This window comes from Pholcus phalangioides, unplaced genomic scaffold, assembly GCF_987345545.1.
Source record: "Pholcus phalangioides strain wild (caught in Gottingen) unplaced genomic scaffold, Ppha-v1.0 ptg000024l_1, whole genome shotgun sequence".
Classification (NCBI taxonomy): Eukaryota; Metazoa; Arthropoda; class Arachnida; order Araneae; family Pholcidae; genus Pholcus; species Pholcus phalangioides.
Window position 1 is genome coordinate 10,699,474 of NW_028301616.1, and position 24,053 is coordinate 10,723,526.

The window sequence follows — 24,053 nt, forward strand, 5'->3', positions numbered from 1 at the left end:
CTAAAAAACAAATTTCTAATCGATAACACAATCATTTTGCAATAAAAATTTATTTTTAAATACTGTATGTTTCAGTTTAATTCATTTTAATTCCTATGTGATTTTTAAAAAATTGATTGAAGGGATCTTTTTTTACTATTGCGGTTTGCAGAAAAGTTATTCTCAAGAAATGGGGTTTTCTTTTCTGTCACGAGAAAAAAATTAGTTACAATTTTTGTCGATAGAGGACACTACAAAATATCACTGGAAATATGAGAATCCGTCATAAAGGGCAGGGTGTATGATTAACAGCTGAATTTTTCTGTTATAATGGTAGTATAGTATAGAACCGAGCACGCCCAGGCTCTGACGCTTTTGCGATATAAGCTCACTGATCGCGAGATCGTGGGCGTGCCGGAAAAAAACTCAAGCCGGCCGGGACCAACATCCAACCCCCCCCCCCCCACACCCAAACTCCCAATCCCAGGGCGCATCACCGCTCGACAAGCCAGGACAGCACCGCGGGCGCAATCCCCCCTCAGCCCCGCCGACGCGGCCCACAACGCCCCGCGAAGGGAGACTGAGGGCCAGTAGGCTGGAAAGGCTGTCCGTCCTGATGTGTGCAGGGACTCCTCTTATTGCTGCGTCCTTGACTGCTTCCAGTATGGCCAGAAGCTCCGCCTGGAAAACTGTGTTCCTGGACTTCAGCTTGGCCTTCCAGGTAGCGATGATCTCCTTGCCTGTCGTGATGACGTAGGCGGCCCCCGTCCGTGTAGTAAATTCTGTTTTGAGTTATGTGAGCGAGTTGTTCCGCGGTGTGTAGTCCAACCCTTCATCTTGGCGCTGAAGTCACCTGGAGACAGCGTCTCTCCGTCTATTTCTATGGACTTGTGCAGACGTAAAAGCCTTGTCGCTTTGACTTCGTATTCGAATCGAAACCTAAGTGGGGGGGATGCCCAGGCTCACTTGGAGGGCGTTCGTGGGCGTCGTATTATAGGCCTCGAGATGTGTAAGAGGTGCGGCCTCTGAAGTGAGTCTAACCTGTCCCCTAGCTGTACTTTGTAGCTGTACTGCGCAGTCCCGTACCCTAGCTGTACTGCGAACTAGATGGCCGCACCGTACGCCGCAATTCTTTCCGTCACGGTCAGGTACAGATGTTACTTATATAATGGTACTTACATAATCTTTTTTCATTGTGATGTCGACATTGGTGGATAGAGTACTATTGGCGAAGTTGTTTTAACTCGGCTCATGAATCGACGGCTGAAACTTTACAAATGTTTCGGACACGAGAGATTGAAGATAGGTTCAGGGCCAATCACACTCCTGCCGGACTAGTTTTCAACGCCCTCTGTTGACCAAAAAATGGAACCTATTTTTTTTTCGGTATTAAATGAAAAGCCCCCCCCCCTCTTGTGAGAATAAATTTGGAAGAATAAAATACATATTTCTTCAATTTTTGTGAATTTTTTAACTATTTACGAATTAATGGAACACCCTATATACAGTCAAACCTCGTTAATGAGTCACTCTTGGGAGAGCAGAAATATGACTTAGTAAGCGGAGTGACTCGTTTAACGGAGTAAGCCATAGCTGTGCCAATTCCTACCTGAGGGCAATCGGGACTTCCAAAAAGTGACCCGGTAAGCGGAGTGACGTGTTAACCGGGTGACGCACTAACGAGGTTTGACTGTATTAGCTGCATCAATACACGAGTCATTATGATCGTAGATAGATATTCGTTATTACAAAATGCTATAATAGCCTAATTTACGACCCAATTTGATAGAAATTAAATTTCGTTTGCTGGTATTTTGGCATAATTTTTTAAAAATATCGCCAAGTCGACATTTAAAAACACACTTCGTTGCAGTTTCACCAACAGTATGCTGAAAGGTCTTATTTCTCAATGATGCAATTTACAATGTTGCCCCCCCCCCCCTCCCCGCCAATTTTTTCAAAAATACTTTTAGATTATCAAGTTTTAAAACAAATTACATAATAATTGAAAATGTTTTTTGCCCCGTACAGAGCATGCATTAATTATTATCGCGGATAAATAATCGGAATGCAGAGAGTAAATGCTTCAAGTTATCTCGTTCTAATCACGATGCTCAACAACTTTTATTAATGTCAGGCTACAAGTGAGAGAATTTTTAATTTTGAAAATACGTAATACTTAAGGAAATCATCTAATCTCGAGTTTTTCAACTTTTCCCATTTCTGTATTTGCGAAATATTTTCATATTATTCTCGTCCACTCTATAGAGCTTCTTAAAAGCCCGTGCGGGAAATAATCTCCGAGTTCAAAGAAATTCGTTCTTTTGATGTCAAGTCAAACACGTGTACTCGTATGCATTCATTTGCATAAAACAAAGGGAATACAAGATTTTTACGAAACTTCTATTCGTTGATTGGATTCTCCATAAGCCAATCAAAATTTTGTCTCAGCAGGCCAACCGATCTAAGATAGAGGAAAGTAGTGGGTACGCTTTCTCTCTAGTACTAGGAATTTTTCTTGGAATTCGAATGCTCATGGATTGAATTTCCTCGGAATTAATGCTGTGGAAAATATGTGCATTACCCATTTTTTTTTTTATAATCCATTATTTTGGATTATCTTGGTAGTATCGTCAGAGCAGACTTCCTGCTGCCACTGTATGTGCTATTACGCCAGATCGTGATGAAATATTTCAGTTGGCGAGTGAATAATTTTTTTTTTTCACCAAATACGGTATGAAAAGTTCGTATCTCCAAACAGTGAGTCAATAGAGCTAACATTTTGTCCCACTTGTTGACAAGTTTTTTTCAAGTGATTCCTCAAATTGCTGCAGTTAATAAAGTCAGTAGGAACCCTGCACCAATTATTCCTATACACTTTGCCACTTCAGGGTGCCGTTTGAGTATCTAGAGATGACAATGATGTCACAATGTGAGAAGTTTGTGAATACTTACTCTAGACCAGGGGTGTCTAGCCTTTTCGAATTACCTATGCTCGAGCTCCTTGAAATATCAGGCGGACATATCTGACATTTCGTTTAATCGTGATGGCGCTGAATACTGTTGAATACTTATTTTATGGTGGTTAGATTTATTTTTTACAATTTTTTTTTATCTCAAACGTAATGGAAAATTATATGTTGCTAAACTCCGATATGTTTCGATTCGAATTTTGAAAAGGATTCAAAATGTTCATTTTTTTTCTCGATGATACAAGAAACTGAAGACCAACATGGGAGAATGGGTGTACACTCTTCTTTATAGGGGCCTTATCCTTTGTCACGTTAGATGTACAAATATTTCTAGGCCGCATTTGAAGATGAAAAACTGTTTCGGACCGTTTAAAACACCAACGATAGCTGATGGTAACACTTTAGCAGGCGCAGATCCACGGGGGGGGGGGGTTTGCCCTTCCCAAGAACCGAATATTGCGAGAAAACTTGTGGCCCGTAAAATACGGGACGATCTAACGAATCTACATAATGAGTCAGTCACGTATCCAGTCAGGGATCAGATACATCCCTGACTGGATACGCGCTTGCCTCCGCTGTTTTCGTAGCTGAAGATGTCTTCACTCAGATGGTGATCCAGAGAAGAAAGAGCTATTGCCTCCCACCCATCCCAGAACTGAATAATATGTGGAAAATTTTGGTCTCGTACAGTACGGGACGATCCGATATGAACTTACAGAATACGTCACCCATTCCGACACATTGCCATGGATCTGGAGCCCACGCGATGAATTCTCTTGTTTCAGACGTTCATAATACTTTTAAGCACAACAGGGAACATGGATTAACTGATTCCAACGGAAGAAACAAAAATCCTGTACTGTACTCACATACATTGAACATTGAAGACTCCTCGACGTAACTAATGTGTGTCTATCAAAGATCAGGTCCCGAATGCACATGCAGATGACTTGAGACAACAACATAAAAGACCACAAGAAGTTCGATCCTTAGCCGAAAAGAGAGGAGGCAGTTCAAAAAGAGACATTAAAACCGGATGGATGTTTGAACTCTTATTTTCATATATTATACAAACACCCCAAATCCCTTCCCCTTCGCCAAACCGTGTTTATGCAGTATATCCACGGTACCGCGTTTTCGAAGATAATTGAGTCAATACGGTACCCCAGTGACTCATTTTCGCGGAAAGGGAGGAAAAAGGGACTAACGGAATGAAAGGGGGGGGTGCGTAGAGGAAAATACGTGGGGTCCGTGGAAGTTACAATTGTTTTTTTTTTATTCTTAAAAATTCTTGTGCGTTATAAGAATACAAAAAATCATGGTGATATTTTACTGGGAAGAGTTTGTTTCACGGATATGATGGAATTTGATGTGTTTTGTGGAACTGTTTAATTACTTCTTCCCGGATTAAGTTTCTGGTGGAATTGGCTGTTGCGCCATCTATTATGCATTTGACATTTAATACCATGAAATTTCGTCTGTCACCAAATTTTTGCTTTCCGAGGTGACTGATGAATTGTTCTTTGTTCTTTTCAAGCATATCCCGTACGGCTGTTTTTTTTTTGTTTTTTTGAGGGGGGGGGTGTATTGATGCTTCATATGTGGTTGTCAAGTTGACTTCAAGTCAAATTTAACGTGTGTCGTTTATTGCAAATTCAACGTGTGTCGTTTATTGCAAATTCAACGTGTGTCGTTTATTGCAAATTCGTTCCTAATGCACACAGATTCAATGTGTATTGCTGATGTATGCAAAACCAGCATAGGCTGCAAATTCTAGACATGTTCCCGGTGTTCCAAAGTCGGTTATCAGTGTATGAAAATCGAGCACGTCGTGCCAATGTTGCAAATTTGGTGCACATGATGTATGCAAATTTCACCTATAAATTTCGCCTATATTGCTGAAGTATGCAAATTCAACACATATTGCTGATGTTTCGAAATTCGTTGCTAATGTACACATATTAGACTCATGTTACTGATGTATGCAAAATCGACGAATGACATTCGAAGTTCGTTGCAAATGTAAGCAGATTCATATTGCCGACTTGCGCGTGTTGCTGATGTACTCAAAGCAGAGGAATACGACATCTCTGTTTCGGCATACCAAATAAAGTTAAACACATCTGAAAAGTGTTCTAGAAAATGTTATTCAGAGTTTGGTGGCAAATGAATACGCCAAAATAATTGTGAGGAGAGGAGAGTCCTATGACAAAGACTAAGATGCTTTCAAAAATAAACGGCCAAGAGACCGAGGTCTGGCCCCTTTGCACATTGGTCAGACTTCAGACTCGAACCACTTCCCAAACACTTTACATATTTCCGTCACATACATATTCTTCACAACTGCAGTCCTTTTTTCGTGGGTACGATGTAATATGGTTTATATAGTTCCCTAATGAACGCGTATTTTTTCTACAAGTATCATACTAACAACTCACTTGGTCAGATATTGGCAACGGGTAATTTATCGACCGTTTTATGTCAGCGATATTCGGAGGTCCCAGGTGTTTGCGGAAGATCCTCCGACTACCTCTTACCATGTCCATCGCCACCATACCTCAACGAAGAGAGAGTGAGAACACTAACACCTTGTTTTTTTTTCCCTTCACCTACGGTAAAAGCCTTACCGTATATACGCGACTGCCAATAAACACGCAACTGTTGCCGTGGTAACGGAGATTGTATGGCTTCCAGAATAAAAAATAAGGCAACAAAATCACGGGAATATCAACTCCCTCCAGGGTGTACTATATTATCAGAATTCTTTCTTTTACATCAGTAACCCCGAAAAGAGATTGTCCTAATACAAACAAATGTGTGTCCGTTATTGTCCACGTATCATGCTTCTACTGAGCGTATCGTGTGTCTACACTTGGAGAAAGGTGAAAAAAAAAAATGCCCAAAGAACTCTGACGTGTTTGTGCTGATGTAATGAACAAATGAATCTTCATTAAAACAGTCTACCCCCAAAAAAAGTCCTATTTATTCCTCGGTCGGTTAATAAGTAGAGTTTATACACGGAGACGTCGTTCGATAATTAATGAACCTTTTTTTTTTCTGGTTTGGGAAGCGGTGTTGAAAGTCGATGTCCTTCTTCTTAAAAGAAACCGAACTTACTCCTCATTAACTTTCCTTGAAGCTGATAAGTGACTGGGAGGTGCCACCAGGTAAATAACTAACTAACTAACCGTCCGCTGCTGATTTATCAAGTTCCTTGAAGAGGGGTTATCATTCATTCACTTCGCTAATTTGAGACCGAATTAGGCGCGTGGTGTATGATTTCTGTGGCTTGTGACAGCTTGAGGAACATTATTCCTCTAAGACATCCGATTACCTTTCTTGTCATTTTTCTTCAAAATGGTACCGGAGTGAACTTTAATAACATTTTTTGATAGAAAGTGCCCCAAAATGATGAAAACAATATATTTTGGACTATCTATGCCATTTTCTATGGAAACGTCATTTTTATGTCAAATTTTAAGCAAAACTCATGTGATATTCCAAACATGATTGCAAAAAGTTCTATGAATATGGAATGTGTTTTGTTTTCACTATATTCAGCTAGTAATGGTGTACGTCATGAACTAAAATTTAAAGGATTGTATGGTACCCTCATAAGTTACACTCAAATATGTTGATGTACGTGTGAATTTTTGGAGAAATTTAATTCTACATTTTGTCTATAAATACACTAATTAGACAAATGTATGCGGTTGACCTTAGCTTTTAGTTCATAACCTTGACAATACATAGCTAAATATCGTATTAAAATTTCGTAATTATACGATGTATGGATTTTAACAAATGTTTCAAACTCAAGTGAAATGTCAAAAATAACATTTTTCGTAAAACGCGTTTAAAGTTATTACATGTGTGTAAAAACGCAACACTCTGAAGTAGACGTAACTTTAATTCTCTGAGTGTCATACAAACAAAACAAGGTTTGTTTTGGAATCACATAAAAATAGGGCTTTCGTAAAAAATAAAAATCTACATTTTCTCCCAAAATGACGTTTTCAACTTAGTCGGATACCTTTACACTAGAACTACCGGAATTTCTATTTCCTGCTCCAGAACTACTGGAGCTGTAAAGATGACAGCTTTTGTAAAAATACATGATTCAGTTGTTATGTTCAAATTAAAAAAAAAGTTATGGGCAACAGAATTGAAAGGAGAGCGAGGAAGGGAAAAATTACTGACTAGTACAATAATAATGAAAAATTTTCAAATTTCAACATAACGGCTGAAAATGTGGATTTATATTTAGACTAAAGCAAATGACTGAAGAACTAGGGTTTGCTGACTTGAAATATGATAGTATGGGTTTAACACGGGGGGTCCTCGAAGACATTATTCCATCATATACATATGATTTTAACATGGGAGTTACGTTCATTGGCTAAGACCATAATTACGTCACTAAAAGGTGAGGCAAGCTGTGGTGTTTGTTTATGACTACAGCCTCATCTGGGTTCAAATAAAACCTGCTTATACTATTATATCGCCAAATTCTTGGGGGGGGGGGGGGCTCAAGTGACTTGAATCCTTAGGATTCCACCATCTATGGTCATCCCATCCCAGCTGGAGCAGGCAAGAAAATTTTACGCCTGAAGCTAATACTCAATTTACTAGTGTTAAGTAAGGTTTTATCGTTGCAATTTTTATCGCTTTTGTTTTCAAGTTGTTGCTACAGGAGAACCATTTTGTCACTGAAATCAGATAATTGTACAATGGACCAGATAACTGCATAAATAATGTGGGGAAAATAATGGTTTTGTCCACTAAAATACAGGATATAAGGTCACTTTACAACGTCTACTACCACTTAATGGGCACATGACTCAAGCCTGCGGCCGCAAAATGTATGGTCGAGAATAATAGTTTGTTTTCGCCAACCAGGAGCAAATTCCCACGGACCAGCAGTTGAAGAACTTTGGAATAAGCCATGCTTCATGCCATCGACGGATTACAAAAAACGTTGACATGAGCGGTTATTTTTATGCTCGTAAGTGATTGAGCGATTTTTGGTTATTTAAACATTTTATTTTGTAGATTTTTGATGAAATAGCCACAATAGACCGAGTATTTGTATTAGGACTCCGAAGTCAATGGGCCTTCACACATCACCAACATCTACATCGACACCAAAACGTCCATAAAATAAAAAATGAAAGCAAAGAAAAATATAATAAAAAGGACGTGCTTCTACAGCGCCGAGTCCATGTATATTCCGAATGGCCACACCTCGCCTCTGCCAACTCATATCGGAATATCATGCAGGTTTCGGACATTACCTAAGAACGACTGAACTCTGGAGTGAGAGAAACGTCCTCCCACGAAGGGAGAACATTTCTTGGGTTCTCACTTATCAACCTTTTCCTTCCTTCCGTCTATTGATCTCATTCATTTGTCCAGCAAATGATGTCTGACACAAGACTTCATATCGCCATTGTCATCTTGAAAAGAATCCAATGCACTGTTGTGCACTGGCTGTCTATCTTATTTATAGGTTTTTGTTGGATTGTTCGAAAATTTCATCCCATTGTTAAGATTTCATTAACTTCAGTAATGGCAACAGATAGGTCATTCTAAAGATCATTTGTTGCAGTTGAAATCGGATTCGGGAGCTACTGTTTGATCGCAAAACAGTATGCAACATTAAAATGAACGATTACGTGTTATTCTCAGCCACCTCGTTGAGCATTTTGCCTGTTGTGGCCTTGTATTTACACCATATATTTTTATGTTGCATATTTATACATCACGATGTTTCGGACACATGGCAAAATAAATTAACTCCGCCATGACCCTGCAGCTAACATGTTGGTTCCCAACTAACGTCCATAATAAAAATAATTAGTACGTAAAATATGATTCCTACAAACTTGAAAATATAGTAACCGGTATTAGGGTGCATAATATTTACATCGGCATGCAACATAAAAATGAATAACATACCGTATATTTTTCATTTACATGCTACACATCGGTGTAAAATCAACAGTCAATTTTACTTGCAAAATCTATGATAAACAGTTTTTTATTTCACAGATGGCAGTAAAAGTAACATCACAAAGTTACCTTATTCCTTTCAATATCATGCATATTTCTCTTCTATACAATTATATAGGAACGGGAAATCGAATCGAATTTGAACTAATTTATCAATGTTCTAGGCAACATAATTTAACATTCTGACATTGGCATTTTATTCATATAGTATCGGTACCTACATTTTCATTATCCCATGCTTTTAATTCAGTTTCTGAGGAGGTGCGTCTGGTGAACTACAGGGGTTGAAATGTCCTTCCCGCTAGAATTCTTTTGTGATAAAAGACAAACTAAAAATGTCGTATAAGACGTATTAAAGTCGTGAAGAAAAAGACGTTTTCAAGTTTTGGGAAGAGACTTATTGAATTTGTCATGATGATATTCTCAACTTGTCAAAGAAGAGTCGTTTTGGTATTGATGCTTCTGAGCAACTCCTAAATATTCGATTTTCTACTTGTGGGAGCTGTTTATGAAGTTTTTATAATTACCAGTCGAATGCCTTTAAGGTACACATGTTCCCTGTTTCTTGACAAGTCAAACAAGAACGATTTTTGACCGTGCCCTGAAATGCAGTATCCCATACTTTTTTAAATATTGATAATAATTTATTTTTTTTGCCACGTGGTAGCATTCAGAATATCTCATTTACTTAATGTAACCCCTCGCATTTTTTCTCCTCTGGATATTTCAATGCTTGCCAATGAAAGGGTTACGTTCGTGATACAACTGGTACTATAGATGTCTTTTGCAAAATCAGAAATTACATAGTATAGAGATGTAACTAATCGATGCTAATGACTCTATAGTAGTTATACTTCTCAATCACCTGTTACTGACTGACATAGCATATGTGTTCCAAATATCGAAATCGAAACATCGTGGAAAGAGCTCCTTTTATACTGAGTGTACGCGGGACCGCATTAGACTACTCTGGAGCTCGACATAATTATGTAGTTTCCTAAATGATTTTTAGGGAGGAGAGAGAGAGAGAGAGAGATCTTTCCCGAGTAACATAGCATTCGAAGCTCATGAGAAACTCGTAAAGTTTGATTCTTCTTCTTGCTTAAAGGATCGGATTCTGCATCGGTGCGCAAACTCTGAAGATAAATCGATGTAATGGCTTTTGCTTGTAACGAACTTGACCTCCTACTTCGGCTCGTTATGGCTTCGTTTCCCTTCCTTTTGAAAACCCCTAAAAGCTCGTCCGTTACGTCATTAGGCCGCTCGTTCCTTACTCAGTCAGTTAAAAAGCACATTCTCGCCGTGCAAGACGAACGACCTGTTTATTCTGCTCGGGAATATAAACTCGAATTAAATCCCGAAGAGAATGGCGGAATCCTCCTATTTAGGATAAGACACATTTATGCTAAATATTAAATTTCAGTGCGGAGTGTTGGTTGATTTCTTGACCGATTTTCGGTCCAGTTATAATATTTCTTTTGCAATCGAACGGGAATGAGTTACACGCTAAAAATCAACAAATATGCCGTCACTAGACACCCACGAATAAAGGTTAAACCAATTAATGTTACTTCTTCACACTGTTGCCGAAACGTTAGATATAGTCCATTCAAACTAGGTTGTTGTTTGTACTAATTCCTAATAACCTCGTTCCCACGCCACATTAATAACCAGCTCCAAAAATGCATCATTGTATCGGACTTTGTCTGCATCCTTGTAATTAGATCCTTGCGTCTGGATGTGTGTTTTAATTTTGGGAAAGTGTCATCGGGAAATGTAAATATCTTGGGATTCGCATCCCATGAATACCCCTTGCAGTTCCAAAAAAACTGCTAATTGTGCATCACTTTATTTTTTGAAATTTCCCAAGCATAGCTGTACCGTTGTTCTCCATTCATAAATAAATTCTTAAAACTGTTTCTAATTTCTGCTTTGTTCCGCATCAGATCACGCGGGATTTTTTGCGACTTGCTGGAGATACCTGGGGATCCGCAACCCCCCCTCCCCCGACCCACTTTTTAAAAATCACTGCACCACACTTGTCAAAATTAGTGTTCGATGTATTGACAGCTACTGCGCCGAACCATGACGAAATGCTTCATTTGTCGGATAAAAGATGCAATTCACCAAATGACATTGACCAGGTTCAGCCAGAAAGTTGACGTGTTTTGTATTGAACTATCCCATATTTTGGTTCCGATTCCATATTTGACTAGTGTGATAATGTCACATAATGCAAGATACTGTACAGCGATGATTCTCTAAATACAGTATCTCGTTTTTATGCGGATGAAATATAGACACTCGAGACTCTCTAGAAATCGGGATGTGAGGATGTGTCTCACTATCCTAGCCTAGGATGAATCCCATTATTCCCATCCCACGTATAGATGACAACCCTACTCAGAGATTGGCTTTTCGAGAATTTTTTCCATGCCATTCTGGTTTAGAAATGAACTCTTGAAGTCTATGCCTTTTATCATCCGTGAATACTTCTGTGTTCCATCTTGTATTATCGACATTGTATTGTTATTTTCATGCAAGCGATTCTTTTGTAATTAATTACTTAGATTATAGTTTAATGTGAATGACAAGCACAATTCAATTTCGTTTCACTTCACTTTATTATCCAAATATGCCGTCATATTTTGCTCTCATCAATTGAGGACACTTTTCTCCCATTGTCATACATCCTGTTGATCTATTCAAAAAATCGGAATATTCTTAAATGGTGCAATTCCAACAACATAGCCCAATATCGAAATGCGCATCGAAGTGCGGTCTTTAATGGGTTAAGCTGTGAGAGTGAACTAAGTGAATGGCCAGCTTACTCGCAATGGATTTACTGACAAATAATTTACTAACAAAAAAACAAAGTGAGAAGCTTGGACTCTTCCTAAATACGAAAAAAACAAAGATCATGACTACAGCAGATATTCACAAAGTTTTGAGATTGTAGACAGATTTCATTTCCTAGGATCAAGAATTGTAAAAGAGGGAACTTGCTCAGAAGAAATAAAAAGACTAGTAGTTCTGGGTAAAACAGCCACGAGAAAGCTTAATATAATAATGAAAGACAAAGATGTCTCAATGAAAACAAAAGTTAGAATTATAAATGCGTTGGTCTTTCCAGTTTATATGTATGGATCTGAGAGCTGGACATTACGGAAAGCAGATAAGAAAATAATTGATTCCTTCGAACTTTGGTGCTGGAGGAGGATGCTGAGAATTCCATGGACTGCTATAAGGACTAACAAATCGGTTATCGAAGAAGTCAAGGGTGACTATTTTCTAGAAGCAACAGTCATTAAACAGAAACTCTCTTACTTTGGCCATGTAATGCGCACAGAAGGCTCACTAGAAAAAATGGTAATGCTTGGAAGAATGGAGGGAACGAGGGGGAGAGGCAGACCAAGCACCAGATGGATAGAAGAGGTGTTGCAAAGCACTGGAATGAAGCTAGCACAACTGAGATATGCTGTAAATGACACACCAGCCATGATCTATAGAGTCACCAAGAGTCGAAATCGACTCGATGGTTCCTAACAAAACAAAATCACCCAAAGACATCATGTTCGGATTTTGCAAAATGCACCGGACTTTTTTTGCTGCGGACTTTGTTATCATCTGTTCATTTGATCACATCTAAAAATAAATAGCCAGTGACAACCCCGTCTTCCCTTTTTTTTGCGACGGGAGTAAATTGCCTCATTGGCGATAAGCCGGAGTCTATGGAAGTTCTAGAAGAATCATCTAGAAGAGAGATTCACAAATTCCTGTCCCGTAAAAACAAATTTCCATAAACCCAACTGATACAACAGTACTTTTTAGGAACGTAGTTACTATTTATGATGTATCTACGCGAGAGGATTTCAATAAATAAAAAAAAAACAGAATATATTACTCACACACACACGGACTTGACTTTATCCATCAGAGTAAGGACACCGTGGAGGCAGTTACTTTTAAATTATTGAGCATCAAAACTCCAGTTGAGAGAGATGAGGTAAGTTTTTATGGTTCTCGTAGAAGGGGCTCCCCCCCCCCCCCGTCCCCAACCGCCATCATCATCGTCGACACTAGTCATTTTCAAGTTACGTTTACTGGCCGAAAAATTTCACTTCTGTGATGGTTTCCGATATTTTTCCCGGGAAAATGAGTTTTTTTCCCTTCTCCCATTTACTACTAGGGAAAGTTTTCTGCAGCATCTACGACTAGTTCTTGTTTCTATAACATAATATTTTTTTTCGTGTCTCTGTATATTTATATATCAAAGAGGCATTGGATGTTGTTGAACACATCTTGAAAATGGAACTGGAATTTTCAGTTTCTGATGATGATCATCTTTCCAATCCCCCAAATAGAAGATGGAAAATTGATCCTTGGAATATACTTACAGACATAAAGGTATATTTCCCACGATGATGATCGTATATACAGATGGGACAGTGTACGTATTTGTGTGTGATATTACCTAGGCTGTATTTTTAGAAAATTTACACTGTCGTTTATCCGAGGTTTGTGATGTTTCAACTTGGATCTCGTAGTCTTGAATGGAGGGTCCTCGGCTGTAATACAGGATGTCCCATAAATTTGTAAATAGTTTAAAAATTCATAAAAGTTAAAGGAATCTATATATTTGAATGAAGTTTGCAAAAAAGTTATTCTCACAAAGGGGATTTTTTTTGAATAAAGAAATTAGTTAAATTTTTTATTAACAGAGGATGCTGAAAACCAATCTTACAGAAGTGATTGGACTAGAACCTCTCTTCAATCTATTCTGTGTCGGAAACGTTCGTGAAGCTCCACCCGTTGATTAGTGGCGAAGGAAAAACAACTTCACCAATAGTGCTTTATCCATTAATAATCATGAAAATCTTATGTTAGTGCCAGTAACAGGAAAATTCAGAAATGAGCTGTTGATTGTACACCCTGCATTTTTTGACTCTTATTTACATATTTCGTGATTTTTTTCGAGCAGTGCCCTCTATCGACAAAAATTTGATTTTTTTTCCTCCAAAAAAATAATAATCCCCTTTCGTGAAAATAACTTTTTAGCATTCAAATTTCCCGATTCCTTCAATTTTTATGAATTTTTAAACAATTTACGAATTTAATGGACACTCTCGTCTCATATTGGACGCAAATGTAATAATCCTGGTTGAAAAATGGCTCACCAGCCTGGAAGTTTGTATAACCATGACTTGTATTCCAAGTATTTAAATTTCGATAAAATGATGATTTTTACATTAGTTACCAACGATTTTCAACTATATATACCACAGTGAAAACTTATAAAAAAAAAATATATTCAGAATCTTACAGAATTTATTATGATCGTAGCCAAAATATTATGATTTACATAAAGATATTACTTTTTCTTGTGGAAGATAAGTGGCGCCAACATGACTGTGTATAAGCATTTTGCGTTCCCGAAAAGTTCATTAAAAATCCAATAACATTGTTGAAAAATGTGTAAACACGATTACGGATATTACGAAGTGTATTTTCATAAATCATATTTATTTCTTATTCCAGAGACTTGAGTAATAACAAGCTCATAATGATCGGCAAGAAGACGTTACGTGGAGCGCCGCTCTTGAAAAACCTGTAAGTTATTGTTTTGTCCCCATAAATATATTACGAAATTAATTATCATTGCAAATACCTTACGAAAATACTGGGTAGTTGTAATTTAAATATGTAAATGCAGAGGCGTATTTATGGTGTTGCTGCCCGTGGGCTACGTGAATTTTGCTGCCCCTCTCCCATTCTCTAGTCTAATTTTCTTTACACTTTCCTAGAATTCGCCACCCCGTGCAATAACCCCATTTGTCCTCTCCCCCCCCCCCCCTGCAAGTATATTGTGTCTCTAGAGTCATTCTTTTAGTCATTCACATGCTTGCACCCTGTTTTGGTCACTAATTGACCTGGTTCCCTGGCTCTGTAAGTCACTCGTTTGGTCATTCGCATGCTTGACAACTCTTTAAGTCACTCTTTCGCTCACTCACGTGCTTTAAAACTCGCTATGTCATTCTCAATGACCTAGTCCTTTGCTGCTTGGGCAGAGGGGGGTTTATTATTTAATTATTGAGAGTTTTACAAATATTGTCGTTCTCCCATTCTACTAATTTTCTTGGCACTCATTCATCAAATCTGCCGCCTCTCTGTACGTGCTGCTCTGGGCTATAGTCCGCTAAGCTCCCCCCGTAAATACGCCACTGCATGTATACTTGTAGCACTGTGTAGAGAGAATCGGCGTACAAATTCACGCCAAATTTGGTTGATGAGTGTTTTGGACTGGGAAAACAATCTTTGCGCGGAAAAAATTCCTAAAATCGACGATAGGCGACTGCGGATGCACATCTATTGCTTTTAATAATAAAATTTGCATATTAGGTTGAAAATTCGTCACACGAATACCAGAAAATTGATCATCTTTCGACGTGACGGTGCTGTAGTTGCTTGAAAGCGTGTTTTACACTGCAGGCATCTTCAAGATGTTGCTCGCGAGCACCGTAGTGCTCATCGAAACAACGAAGTGTTGATGTCATTACCTAATTTTCTGTCCAATACGGTTGACACACCAGTCAGATTCTCTAGTCAACAGAAGTTCGAAATTTATTTTGATGATAATTTGAGTTCAACGTCAGAGTGCTCTTCTGATGAGATGAATAGATGGTGCTCGTATAAATTATAAAAAAAAAAAGTTGAAGACCCTGTGCTTTATAATAGAGATTTTTTACTAGATCAACAAAACAGCAATCGAATTCCCACTACTATTGATGAGCATTGTGCCATAGCCATTTCGATACCGATCATTTTTTACAGTGTCGTGTTTCCTCCTGTCGGCCGTTCTCGGAACTTTTTAATGAAAAGATTCATTTTCTCACACAAGGTATTGAGAAATGCATATCAATGAAGTGTAGTGCTTTTTCATCCACTCGTTCCTTCTCTATAGGGCTCCGAATAGAGCTCTCAAAACAAAGATAATCATTCAATAAATAAGAACGTAACTTTGAATACTAGCAGTGCTAATTAATTAGAATAAATTAGCTGTGACGCATTTTGTTTTCCTCGTAGAAAAAGTTGCTAATTGACCAGCTATTTATTAGAAATCGTTCGGTGATGCTCTTTGTGAACCTGATCGTCCATAATTAACTATTGCAGTTATTGGAAATAACCGTGAAAGTAATAAAAGCGACTAATTAACACGCCGGGAACGTGATAATTACAAGCATAGATTTTCAATAAATGCAATTAACGCGATTCCTGTTTTCTAGAAATAATTTTTTTTTATTCGTAAAAACCGTATTTTTCCAACCATAAAATTTCTCAGTCCTGAATTATAATGGGGAAAAAAATTAATTAATTGCTGTCGATATTTGATTATTGATGTGCGTTAAAACTTGAATAGAATTGACACTTTTTCGGTATAAGAAGTCGGAGTAAATGACGTTAAGTGTTATGGGGGAGCGACACCAAGTGCCCCTTGTTTTATTTTGGAGAGAAACAAATTTTGAATTATTAATAACAGATTTTAGCAGTTAGTTTTTTATAAACCGATTAGCCATAATATTATGTAACAGAATTTTTGTTCTTGGCTAGCAGACCACAATTTCCAATGGTTTAAGACTAAAATAGACTGAATACGGCAATTTTTTGCTTCAAAATTTGTTTTTGTAATGAGGGAATCGGTATTTGTGAATTGGCTATTTACCATTGGCTGACTGCAATATTGAAAATGACAAGAAAACAACTTTTTCAAATCAAATCAATTTATTAATTAATATAAGGTTAATAAAATAATTTTATAAACTGTGAACAACTTTTAGAATATAAAAGTCATATATCTACATATTTAACAGAAAATAAAATTTGAGTTAAAATAAAACTTCAAATTAAAAAAAATAATGGGAATTTCCCGTTTTTGTTCCCGTATACACTTTATATTATTCTTCTTTACTCCCAAAAATAATTTTCGAGACATTTTCGCGATTTGTGATCTCTTGTATCGCCTCAAGTCGAAAATTATTTGGTGAAGGTGTTCTTTCGGGTAAGCACCCATGCTTTCTTTGAATTTTCGGAGATGAGCCTGTAGGTAGCCCATTTAGTCTTCCCGCAGTGAGCAAGTAGACCTACAATTGATACTAACGAAACGTGAAAATTCAATCATTTACCATCTTTAGTTCAAAATATAGGAGACAGGTGGCAGCACCAGACGAACACTAAACAAGCACAATTCTGACAACATATATACATTAGGATCACGCATACACTCAGAACACACATTTCGGCATGTACCGATTCATCAGAAATTCCTCAAAGAAATTAACGAGGTGCATGTACGGTTATGTAGTATAAGGAAGGGGGAGTATACAAAGAACTTCCGAAAAAAAAAGCCAAAGACCGATAAAGAAGCTTGGGATGTATTTGTTCGAGTACTTGCTGGGTTTTTAGGTAACCGCTGGAACAAAAACCATCTTGAGCTTGTGAAAACACATAATCTAAAGCCCAAAAATAGAATATCCAATGTTTTGCCATTCTCCATAGAGGACCGTCTTAAGAGCATCATGGGCCAAATGATTTTCATGAGGCCCTACCAGGCAAATTTTCGAAAATCTCAACCAGATCCCATTTTTGTGAAGCCCCCGGGCCGTGCATTAAGACGGCACTGTCTCCGTGCTCATCTAGAAAAATTGAGAGAAATCATGGGTGATTACCCAAAAGAGCACCTTCACCAAAGAATTTTCGACTTGATGCATGTATATGAGAAAGAACGCATTGCGAAAATATCTTGACAATTATTTTTGGGAATAAAGAATAACAATATAAAGTGTATACGGGAACAAAAATGGAAAAATTCCCATTGTTTTTTAAATTTAAAGTTTTATTTTAGACTAGATGTGTGACATATTCTAAAAGTTATTCACCGATTTTAAAATTATCAGCGTGAAAAGTTCTTTTCGCTTCATTTTTAATATCAAGTCTGCCAATGGTAAATAACCAATTCACAAATATCGATTTCCTCACCACAAAAAGTTGCCGTATTCAGTCTACTTTAGTCGTAAACCATTGGGAAATGTGGACTTCTAGCCAAGAGATCACAAATGGCGAAAATATCTTGACAATTTTTTTTGGGAGCTGTAACGTGTAGATAAAGTGTATAGGGAATACAAATATGGGGGAAAAGTCCCAGTATTTTTTAAATCAGAGCCGCAACTAGGGTTGTGCGACAGGTGTGGTGGCACCGGGCCCTGGGTTTTGAAAGAGGGGCTGCACTTACGGGGATAATAATGTCTTTCATTTATTCTGAATTTTCATTGGTGCTGGAATTACTTATTATCATCAATTATTATTACTTATTATCATCAATTATTATTACTTATTATCATCAATTATTATTACTTATTATCATCAATTATTATTACTTATTATCATCAATTATTACTTATTATCAATTATTACTTATTATCATCAATTATTACTTTATCAGTTATTATCAATATTATTGTTAATTATTACCAATATTACCGTCAATTATTACCAATATTACCGTCAATTATTACCAATATTACCGTCAATTATTACCAATATTACCGTCAATTATTACCAATATTACCGTCAATTATTTTTAATATTTTTGATTTATCTATTCCGAATTTTTATTAGTTCTCAGACAATTTCTTTTCATTATATCCTAATTTTAATTAGTTTCGGAATTATTTCTACTACCAGGTTAAAATTTTCTTCAGTTGTCAGTTTTACATTTAATTCTGTCTAAATTTGTTTGTACGGATGTTTTCAGCACCTGTAATAAATTTTGTAATTATGTTAGAATTTTTTATGGGTTTTTGAATGCCGATTCCCTGGTTCCGAGCATTTATTTCTTGGAATTATCAAGATGTTTTTCCATTTTGATGCTCGAAAAACACGTCAAGAACATAAATAATCAGCAAATCTTTATTATTATTTTTTAAATTCTCAATTTTTTTTTGTGAGGAAATAATGCACTTCATCCAGATTTTTTTTAGCTAAGACGATGCAGGGTATACTCACATTCACACACAATTTCATCGCTACATTTTATGTAATAAAGCGCACTTCTCTTGGAGGCACTTTCTCCTAGAAGCCATCTTAAAAAACCCCTGAAAGTTCAACTTTAAGTGCTGCCCTCTGATTAAAGCCCCCCAAAGTTCATTTTGCCCATATTTCTAACCCAAAACTCACACAATCCGAATCCTAAGGTCCTTAACTCCCTTAGGTGAAACTTTTTTTTCTCTACAGTGAAGGAGCAACCACCACATTTGTACATTCAGGGTCTGAAAAAGATACGGTAGACACCCTGGTCTAAGCGTAGTGTCGCAGCACATGTCGCGAGGGTTGCCGTGTTTCTCACGGGCCGTGTCTAAACCTCATTCATTATCCAAATAATTTTCCTACGTCGTCGTCTTCAAGCATTCCTCTCTCAAGTCCAAATATCAAAGTTATGAAAAAATTCAGATTCCTCGCGTTCAAACGCTCCCAACCGTTTCAAGTGAAATCCGATTACGGACGTCCTCATTAAAAATTTCAACAGGAAATAATTTTTTCTGGTCACTAATACTTCAATTATAGGGCGCATGAAACTGCTGATGATACCGGAAATCTCATTTCCTAGTCGAAATCCTGGCGGGAAATTGAGCAATTAAATTTTTTTCAATAAGAATGTTCCAGACGTGACTTCCTTAACTCATTCCTCCAGTCTCGAAAATTTTAAAATAATTACTAGTTGTAAAATGTTTGTTGGTGTCTCGTATCAGTTTCGAATCTGTTGCTGGTTTTAAATTTAATTAACGTCATGCCAATAATTTTCTGAGTTTTAATTACGACTAAATAACTAGTTTTTAATTAGTTGAATGATTTATATGTGCGTATCTTGAATTGGTCGTAGGTGGAGAATATTACCCTGAGATTAGAGTAGAAATATGAATGTTTCGCCAAATTTTTAGAGGAATTTGCGGTGAAATGGTTAGGAAATTTAAGCTTCCAGATTAGTTGCTACCAAATTAAATTAATTGAGTATAAATTAAATTTGGTTCAATGGATTGATAAAGCCTATTTCGTATTTCTGAACTGAATTTTCAAGTTTTGTCTGTTTTTACTGGAGCAATTTTATTTAATTTCATGGGTACCCCCTTCAGCAGCATTGTGTTTTAAAAAAACCGTTCGGGGTTTCTCTTCTAAAATTAACAAATATAAATTTCGTATATTCGCAGCGAACAGCCATTCTTCGCACTTGGGTCATATAAGTTTTGCACCATACTTGGGTCACATAAGCTCCTGAAATGGGTCGTACGAATCCACTTACAATGCAGGATTAATGAAAAACATTTCCTAATTAATGGAAAATGATTCCAGAGTTGGTGAAAAATAACTTCAGGATTAATGAAAAATAACTTCAGGATTAATGAAAAATAACTTCAGGATTAATGAAAAATAACTTCAGGATTAATGAAAAATAACTTCAGGATTAATGAAAAATAACTTCAGGATTAATGAAAAATAACTTCAGGATTAACTTGATAACTACAAACTAATAAAAAATACTTATGAAATTAATGAAAATTCAGAATTTAGGAATTATTGAAGAGTTTTAATAATGTGTTGCTTTCTCTTTGATTCGAGACTGGGCTCAGGTCTTGATGTCCCACCTGTTGATACATTATGGACTGCGTTTTACTAAGTTCTGAAACTAAACATTTTGCCGTCCTAGGTCCAGGTGAAGTCGAAATAGGTCTATCAGGAAACAGCGGTATTCCATTGCCACAAGGACCCCTTACGATAACGGGAATCCCCTTTCCCCTTGGCAGAACTCGTAAGCAAAACAAAAACCGCTACCAAGGGAAACTTTCTCATTGCTGGGGAGTTGCTGTAATGCACGTACCGTCCTCTGATGTGACCCTCAACATCAAACCTAACTTTGTAATAGAACCAACTAAGCAGCACATTTCCAGATCACTTCAGTAAACAGACCCGCGACACAAGTCCAAAAAAACTTAAGGGGCCTGCGGTATATTTACAGGTCACCACGACACAGTATCAGAGCTCTTAAGCGACCCGCGGAACACTTACAGATCATTTTAGAGACCCACCGCATATTTGCATATCAAGTGACACCCGCGGCACACCTACAGATCATTTAAACGACCTACGGCGTTCTTCCAGATCATTTGATTAAGTGGCGCATTTTAAAATAACTGAAGTGGACCCGCTCATTTGATCATTCTTGTCTCACCACGGTCATTTTCTGCACACGACGACTAATTAGACCGAGACCTACAATTTATTGCCGATTCCGAACGGCAGGCTTGCTTTTTATACTCATTGAGAGGTTGGTGCGCTAACTCCTCGATGGGGGGGGGGGACTCCCTGCGGTAGCAATTTTTTCTGTGGCCATGCCGCTTTTTCTGTTGTACCCCTGGGTCAGGAAATTTTCTGACAAGGACGAACCGGGTATCGAACTCGCGACACCTCTAAACACCCTTTGGTACTTTAGGCGAGTATCTTATCGACCAGGGCTAAGTGGCCCGCACTCTCCTGGGAAAGGTTGAACACCATTGGCAGATGATCATGATATACTGAACTGATGATCTACAGCAAAAAAATTAACGAAGCTCTGCCTAAGATACAGCTCCTATTGGGTTGACGATATTCAGTATTCAGGATCATGCTTTGAAAACATAAACAGATCGAGCATTGGACCCGAGGTGACCTTACCTCGGGTTACTGACTATAAATGCCTTTACGTGAGAGTACTAAAATATCCAGGCCACCCCTCTCTCAACGGCGGTGTAGTTCAGACTGACTCTGAATCGCTGATTTCAAACAGAGTCTTCAGCCACCCCCGAGGCGAATTAAATTCCGATATGAATTTTTCATCTTTCTTTGTGTATGTACGAATCAATGGATGAAATTGAATGGAGTAGGAGTAAAGGACATGTCCGACTGACTGCGCAACACCCCCATTTCCCACTGAATCGAACGCTGATCTCCATTTCTCTGATGGCCGAGAGAGAGAGAGAAAAGGGACCTTTAAATCAAACAATCCCGAGCTTCAATCACAAATGGTTTGAATTCGCGAGGTAATTCCTCGCGGCGATTTGCGCCCGTGATTCCGCCATCCGTGTAATTTACCGGGCACAATGCTGGTTTTGATGATCCTCTTTAATACATGCACAACTCGATTTCTCCATTCTCTTAGGCAGGAATGTTCGATCAGAGATTCATGATTTATTGGCAAGACTTTCTGCTGTTTGATCCGAGAACCGTAAATATTCGATAGATGGAATGTTATTTGGAAATAATAAATTTACTATTAGTAGTCTTATTCGATCATGGAATACCGATATAGATATCTTCAATATGCAGTCGAATCCCGTTTTAACGAACGTCGTTGCAGCGAAAATCCTGCTTTAACGAACACTTTTGCAATCTTCAATACATTCAGGTGGAAGGTTTATCAAAATTTTGGATTTTTTTTTTTTTTTGTAACAAAATTTCGTTATAACAAACTGATTTATCCGGTCTTTTGGAGTTCGTTAGAACGGGATTTGACTGTAATTAAAAATTTTATAAAAGTTGAAAAAATGGGTATATTTGAATGCAACTTGTGGAAAAATTATTCTCACGAAGGATTTTTTTTTCGGTGCAGAAAAACAAATTGGTTCAAATTTTTGCCGATAGAGAGCACTGCATGAAAGCAAATCATTGGACATATGCAAATCAGAGTTCTGTAAAATGCAGGGCTCTATCAGAAAGAAGATTAACAGCTTATTTCTGAATTTTTATGTTACTGATGCTTACATAAGGTTCTCCTTGTGCTTTTGACACTATGGGCGAAGCTGTTTTATCTAAGCCATGAATTTTCTTGCCGAAGCCTTGAGAACGTTTCGGACACACAAGATATTGAAGAATGATTCAGCTCCAATCATTATTGCCGGACTTTCATGCAGCACCTTCTATCGACAAAAACTGAACTAATTTTTTTTCTGTACCCCCCCCCCCCCCCATGTGTACCCCCCCATGGGGGAAATAACATTTTTACTAACCGTATTGAAATATATCCTTCGATTTTCAAGAATTAACTATTTACGAATTTAAGGGCATCCTGTGTAAAACACCCTTATACTGTGCTGATACGCCATTCAAAGTCCGCAAAGTGTTTCGTTATAACCGAGGTTGAGATGTCTGGGATAATGCCATGAAAATATACAGGGGGGAGTGCTTAATCCGCCTTCACTGTCGAACCGTTGATCCTAGAGGCATACTTCCATTTAGAAAAATTATCCGAATAACGTGTATATATAGAACTCGGATACTTCGTGCATGTTGCATTGAACATTGGAAGATCGGGCACGCCCCCGCTTTGTATCTCTCAGAAACATTGAAGCGTTCCCTAAGGATGGGTGTATCCAGAAATTTATTAATTTATATGAAAATAACAACGTTATTGCATATGTACATATACGTATATCTTTATCTGAAACCGACTATAGCTCAGGCCTACCACAACGAAGTGATTTTCTGCCCTTTACCCAATTGGGTGAGCTATAGCGGAAAAATGAGCCTCAACATCACAGCCTTTCCGAGAGCCAGACGTCCCTCCCAATCTCCCCATATACGTATATACAGTTCGAAATCTGAAATAAAAACTAATCACACACATACATCGTACCATTGTCCTTGCGTAGATAACCGGTCTTGTATATGATGGAATCTGGAAATGAATTTCTATTATATATATACAAGACAAGATTATTAGGGGATTATCTACATATTTCAAGAGAGTGTATAGTTAATAAAAAAAATTAACTTTTTATACACAGACAATCTTTGTACAAAGAAACCAATTAGACCGCTGCGCGGTCAAAAAAGGAGAAGAGTCAAAAGAGCGAAAAAAAAATTAGTTTTTAAGTGTAATGATGTATATACGATAACGCTGAGAGATTTAATTTCAAAAACCCGAGTAAAAATGGGAAAGAACAGCATAAAGTGACGAACAACGCTTCTTTCTCTTATTTATATCAGGTGCATCCCGATCGGTATGCG

General features: G+C 37.6%; 1 protein-coding gene across 3 annotated transcripts in view; it reads left to right on the forward strand.

The window, feature by feature from the left end:
• sli (slit guidance ligand) overlaps nucleotides 1-24,053 on the forward strand; it is a 273,161-nt gene that overhangs the window by 125,240 nt on the left and 123,868 nt on the right. For all 3 annotated transcript variants that reach the window (XM_089251401.1, XM_089251403.1, XM_089251402.1), the window contains exon 5: nucleotides 14,502-14,573. In XM_089251401.1, coding sequence (XP_089107527.1) covers nucleotides 14,502-14,573 — 72 coding nt within the window. The remainder of the gene's footprint in view (nucleotides 1-14,501; nucleotides 14,574-24,053) is intronic.